The 6000-nt window shown below is 36.4% G+C and overlaps 1 protein-coding gene across 26 annotated transcripts in view; it reads right to left on the bottom strand.

Moving 5' to 3' along the window:
* Positions 1-3446: 3446 nt before the first annotated feature.
* PALS2 (protein associated with LIN7 2, MAGUK p55 family member) overlaps positions 3447-6000 on the bottom strand; it is a 164260-nt gene continuing 161706 nt past the window's right edge. For all 26 annotated transcript variants that reach the window (XM_086396317.1, XM_086396307.1, XM_086396312.1 and 23 more), the window contains one exon: positions 3447-3888. In XM_086396317.1, the coding sequence (XP_086252443.1) occupies positions 3712-3888 (177 nt within the window). In that variant the 3' untranslated portion in view covers positions 3447-3711. The remainder of the gene's footprint in view (positions 3889-6000) is intronic.

The raw sequence follows: 6000 nt of genomic DNA, 5'->3' as shown, positions 1-6000 counted from the left end.
GCTTAATTCCAAATATATTTTTCAGAAAGGGGATTAGTATCTGCCTCAAAGTAAAACCAGAGCCTCTGAAAACTATGTGAGAAGTTTCATTATGTCTAAGAATTTGGAAATAATTAAAAATGTAAGAGCATTAGTTATAATTACATAGTGAACATTTTAGTATTATTATCCATATATCTTGGGAGAATTTTACATATTATACACATAGCTGTATATATATATATTATATATATGATGACTCAAACATTTAAAAAATGACCTGCTAGCTATATACAGAAAACTTCAGGATTGCTTTTTCCATATGTAGTATAAAGACTCATCACTATAAAATTATTGGCTCCCTAGCCTGTGGTTCCTGGAAAATGGGGTGTTGTTTCAGAAGTCATAAAAGTACAATGTTAAGTAGACCAATTTTCAAAACTTTAATATTTACCAGTTTAAAATAATTATACCTAACTCCATGGCTATCCATCTGAAAAATCAACCCCAATCACTGGATTGTGACACTTGTTGTTATCCATAAAAACAAGTACAAATTTAAATGACTCTTTAAAACAAAGATCATCTTCTATGGTCACTGGGATATTACAGTCAAAGCAGTCAGTACCTGGCCATAGTCTATAATGCTACACTAACATATTTTATTGCTAATTTGAATTCTTTTCTAAATTTGTGTTAATATCCAATTTGCTCTTTTAAAGAAAACTTGTCCTTATAAGCTATTATATTAAATTTACTAGATTCTAGAATCTAGGGTTCAGGCTACTATTGCTGTACTGGGTTTATGATATGATTTCTACCTTAGAAAGCTATGTTCAGCAGTTGTATGGTAAAAGTAAACAAAGTCTGATGTATTGGATAGTATTTTACTTGACACTATCCAAATATCAAACAGAAATGGAAACTGCATAATCAAGGCTTGGTTATAATAAAAGGAAAAATTCTACTTGAGTGCATCACATTTATTACACTAGTTACAGTTAAATGACTTATCCAGGGACATCAACTCTATGGATATGGGATATTTGTATATTTAAAAATATATATAATATTTAGCTGTATATAAATAATCATGCCCTGAATGCTGAATGTGGATGCTCACCTGTCTACAAGGAATCCTCAGGTGCATTACTATGTTGGCACATTGTTTCCCAAAAGCATATGCACGCATATTTTTAACAATATTTTTAATGTCACCTTAAGCTATTTTCTCTTCAGTAAAGCTAGTTATCTTAGACCTTCCCTACAGGAGAAGTTCACATTCCCTTGATCACAACTATACTGTCATTGCTATAGGAGAATTCTGGGGCCTCTGGGACTTCTTGCCCCAGCAGAGCTCTGCTGGTTTCTACAGAACCAGATGGGACTTCACTTTCAAGTTCAATGACTCTTTATTGAAATAGATGAACTTTGCTATAAATTGATTCTTTTCGGCTCTGGCATCTAGATGGAAATGAAATCAACTGCATTGTTCCATTTTATATTAGGAGGAATCTCATGTGTATAAACTAGTTAGTCATGAATACCATTTATAATAGAAATAACTCAAGTGTAGACTGTTTTCTAAATAATGTGCACTTTATACCATGTGATAAGGCCTAAAATATGTCTGATGTAAAAACCATCTCTGTTGTGTCGATGGGTAAAATATCTTGTGGATAGACTTCTTGAGCTACTCCAGTGATCCCCAAGAGGCTGCAGGCAACAGCTCCAGTGATCCCCAAGAGGCTGCAGGCAGCGGCTCCAGTGATCCCCAAGAGGCTGCAGGCAGCGGCTCCAGTGATCCCCAAGAGGCTGCAGGCAGCGGCTCCAGTGATCCCCTAGAGGCTGCAGGCAGCGGCTCCAGTGATCCCCTAGAGGCGGCAGGCAGCAGCACGAAGGCACACTGCAGAAGACACCATACTTCCTGAGAATGTGAAAATAAAATTTCTCTTAAAATTTACAGTGTGTTGAGATGCTAAGTCATGGGACATCATCTCGACACTGTGCTTTGATTCATCTTTGAGAAGCCAAGACTTTGATGTAAATGTACGTGGTTTAAAAGTTACCAAAGTTACTAAAGGGTATGATCCATTTTGCTACCAATTTCCTATTCTAGGACAACGAACCTCCATACAGCTACTTGGGTGTTTGGTTTCATTGTGAAAAAGAACAGTGCCTGCTGCTTATTACCATGTATTTTCTCTTCCCTCTGAGTCCTCCGGGCTAGCATTCCATGTGACAGCTTAGCTGAGGGGAAAACAAATTTCAGCAGCCAGGGGTCTGGTGTCTACCACCAGACAAAGATGATCATCAAAGTTTAAGCACCTAACCTGTTAAGTGTGAATACTGTTTATGTGAAAAGCTAGCAGCAGTATAAAATATGGCTAACTTAGTTAAACAATAATCTGCATCTCTGAATATACTTTAGAAGAATTTATACCATCAAAGAATCCTAAAGGAAGATATTAACTGAGATGAATTTTGGAAATTTGTATATATTAATGTATCTAAAGAAGGAGAACTGTTTTCCTAATCAAAAAGTTTACTTCCTAAACAAAAAGTACATTTCCTAACAAATGTAAAAAAATATATAAAACATTATTTAATACATATTATATAATACATACACTGTACATATTATATAATATATATGTAGTCTAGTGAGATAAAACATTTGACATTTTTTTCCAAATTTCATAAATTGTTCAATGGATTTGGTTCACAACACAACAAACTGAAAAAATACCCTAATGATCACATCACACTTCAAAAAGCAAACTGATTGTTCACATAAACCCCCAACTGCAAACTGAGAGGCATTTTTCAGCATCACAGAAATTTTCAGAGGCATGATACATTTGCTGATCATATCCTAATAGAAAACTGTATAAAGCAATAGGTACACTTTCATCAGTTAAACTTTTACAATGGATCAGCTCCCAGAGTCATTCTGTTACAAGGTTTGCAGGATAAGGCACTCTCCCGGCCGGTGTGGCCTCGCTCGCCGTGTACATGTTAACGAAGCATCAGCCCGTCACTGCAACGAATGAGAGTGCAAGGTACTGCTCTTCATTTTTTCACGAGAGAGAGCATGAAGGGAAAAAACTAACATAGCTGCATAAATTAGAACGGATAGCCGTACAACTCTGAAATAATGAAGCTATGTTGCACTGAGCAGACTTCTGATGTCAGATTTGGATGGTGGTAGACTAGCTGTAGCACTGACATTAAAATTCTGCTTCTGTAAGAAATTGAATATGTTAGGAAAGAAGGCCAATAAACCATTATTTTTTCCTAATAAGAGTAGCTGACCCTTCACTAAATACTGAACTAAATGACAGCTTTACAAAACTATTTCAAGTATTCATTATCACAGTGAAAATGTGAGACCAATGTTAGAGTGAATGATTTGAAAATTCCTTGGATGAAAAAGGCAAGGGTACTAAATCAAAACATATACAAAATGCTTCAACGCATTTCTTTATGTGATATGAATAGAAAGATTATCCATAAAAAGTTAGAAAAATTAAGATAAATTATATATTAGTACACCTTCTCAACCACATTTTATATAAAAATTCAGAATAGTGTACTGGTATTTCAATCTACACAATAAAAATGCCTGGACTTGGCAGATATCTTCTATCTGTGCATGTATTTATTCAGTAGGTTTATCTGTTGCAGTCACTTTTTGGAAAGTTTATTTGAATTGTGAACCTTACTGAATCATCAGTAAACCCAGCTGATTGGGACCCACTGTGGCTCCATTCTCAGTTTCTCTATGGCAGTCTGAAGTTTCTCAAAGGCTTTGTCTAGATTGTCATTGATGATGATCAGATCAAAATAGTGGTTGTACGCTCTCTGAATCCGTGCACTTTCATCCACTGTTTTCTTCAAGTCAGAGTCCTGGCAAAGAGTTTCAAGAGGAAAAGTTTACACAATGTATACTTATTGCTCACAATCAACTCAAAATGAAAGAAGTAGTAACTAGGATGGATATTTGAGTGTGATATCAATCCTCAAAATCTAATCTACATAGAGTGCTAAAAAATATATTACCATCTGTTCATATCCAGTCATTAAAGCTGCATTCATGTTTGCATTTTGAGTATTCTGTGTCTTCTGTTTCACTGATACTAAGAGAAGATTCCTAATTAAAGGACTATTGACAATAATCTTAGGGTGAAATCCAAAGTAATAAGGAATTATTGTAGGTCTCTAGCCTCCAGGTAGCACTAGTGGTAAAGAACCTGCCTGCCAATGTAGGAGATGCAAGAGATGCAGGTTTGATCCCTGTGTTGGGAAGATCTCCTGGAGGAGGGTATGACAACCCGCTCCAGTATTCATACTTGGAGAATCCCAGGGACAGAGAAGCCTGGTGGGCTATGGTCCATAGGGTCTCAAATAACAGGACATGACTGAAGCAACTTAGCACAGCACAGCCCGACTACATCATTCTTCTCAAAATATTTTTACTTTATGGAGTCTGTAAATCATGGAACCCAAATTTCAGTGGCTGTTAAGCTCAATGCCAAATTTACTGCCTTTCTCTAAGAAAGAGAATCTCAGAAGAATAGTTTGAAGACTACATGCTCCCCACCCCCAACAACAACAACAACAACAACACACACACACTTTAATTTGTTATATATTTCATTATTGTTTATATTTCATAAAATACTTCTAGTCATTCTGGAATATTTAGGGAGAATAAGTAAAGAACAGGTTTTTTCATGAGCAAGTAAAGCTTTTCATTAAACTGTTTTAAATTTCACAATACTTCTACAGGTTCTCCAAATATTCATTAAGTTCCTATTAAAATGTCTGTTTCATAATCCATGGATATAACAGTGAATAAGACGGAATGGGTTCTTACCATTTACTGGAGGAGACAAATAAGAGGGCAAATAAACAAAAACTTGCAAGTTGTAGTAAGTACTATGAAAGAAACTAACCAGGAACAAAGAATTTTAAGAGACCTACCTTAGACAGAGTGACTCTACATATGAATAAATGACATTTAACCTACCTAAATGACATTTCCAGTTGAGCTATTTCACATCCTGAAAGATAATGCTGTGAAAGTGCTGCACTCAATATGTCGGCAAATTTGGAAAACTCAGCAGTGGCCACAGGACTGGAAAAGGTCAGTTTTCATTCCAATCCCAAAGAAAGGCAATGCCAAAGAATGCTCAAACTACTGCACAATTGCACTCATCTCACACACTAGTAAAGTAATGCTCAAAATTCTCCAAAATTCTTCTTCAGCAATATGTGAACCGTGAACTTCCAGGTGTTCAAGCTGGTTTTAGAAAAGGCAGAGGAACCAGAGATCAAATTGCAAACATCCGCTGGATCATCAAAAAAGCAAGAGAGTTCCAGAAAAACATCTATTTCTGCTTTATTGACTATGCCAAAACCTTTGACTGTGTGGATCATAATAAACTGTGGAAAATTCTGAAAGAGATGGGAATACTAGACCACCTGACCTGCCTCTTGAGAAACCTATATGCAGGTCAGGAAGCAACAGTTAGAACTGGACATAGAACAAGAGACTGGTTCCAAATAGGAAAAGGAGTACGTCAAGGCTGTGTATTGTCACCCTGCTTATTTAACTTCTATGCAGAGTAGAAGAGAAATGCTGGGCTGGAAGAAACACAAGCTGGAATCAAGATTTCCGGGAGAAATATCAATAACCTCAGATACGCAGATGACATCACCCTTATGGCAGAAAGTGAAGAGGACTAAAAAGCTTCTTGATGAAAGTGAAAGAGGAGAGTGAAAAAGTTGGCTTAAAGCTCAACATTCAGAAAACTAAGATTATGGCATCTGGTCCCATCACTTCATGGGAAATAGATGGGGAAACAGTGGAAACAGTGTCAGACTTTATTTTTGGGGGCTCCAAAATCACTGCAGATGGTGACTGCAGCCATGAAATTAAAAGGTGCTTACTCCTTGGAAGAAAAGTTATGACCAACCTAGATAGCATATTCAAAAGCAGAGACATTACTTTGCCAA

Source organism: Bos grunniens, chromosome 4 (assembly GCF_055505025.1).
Source record: "Bos grunniens cultivar Pamir isolate PY7600 chromosome 4, Bosgru_T2T1.0, whole genome shotgun sequence".
NCBI classification, from domain to species: Eukaryota; Metazoa; Chordata; class Mammalia; order Artiodactyla; family Bovidae; genus Bos; species Bos grunniens.
Note: the sequence above shows the minus strand (reverse complement) of the source record. Positions and strands in the feature narration are given on the sequence as shown.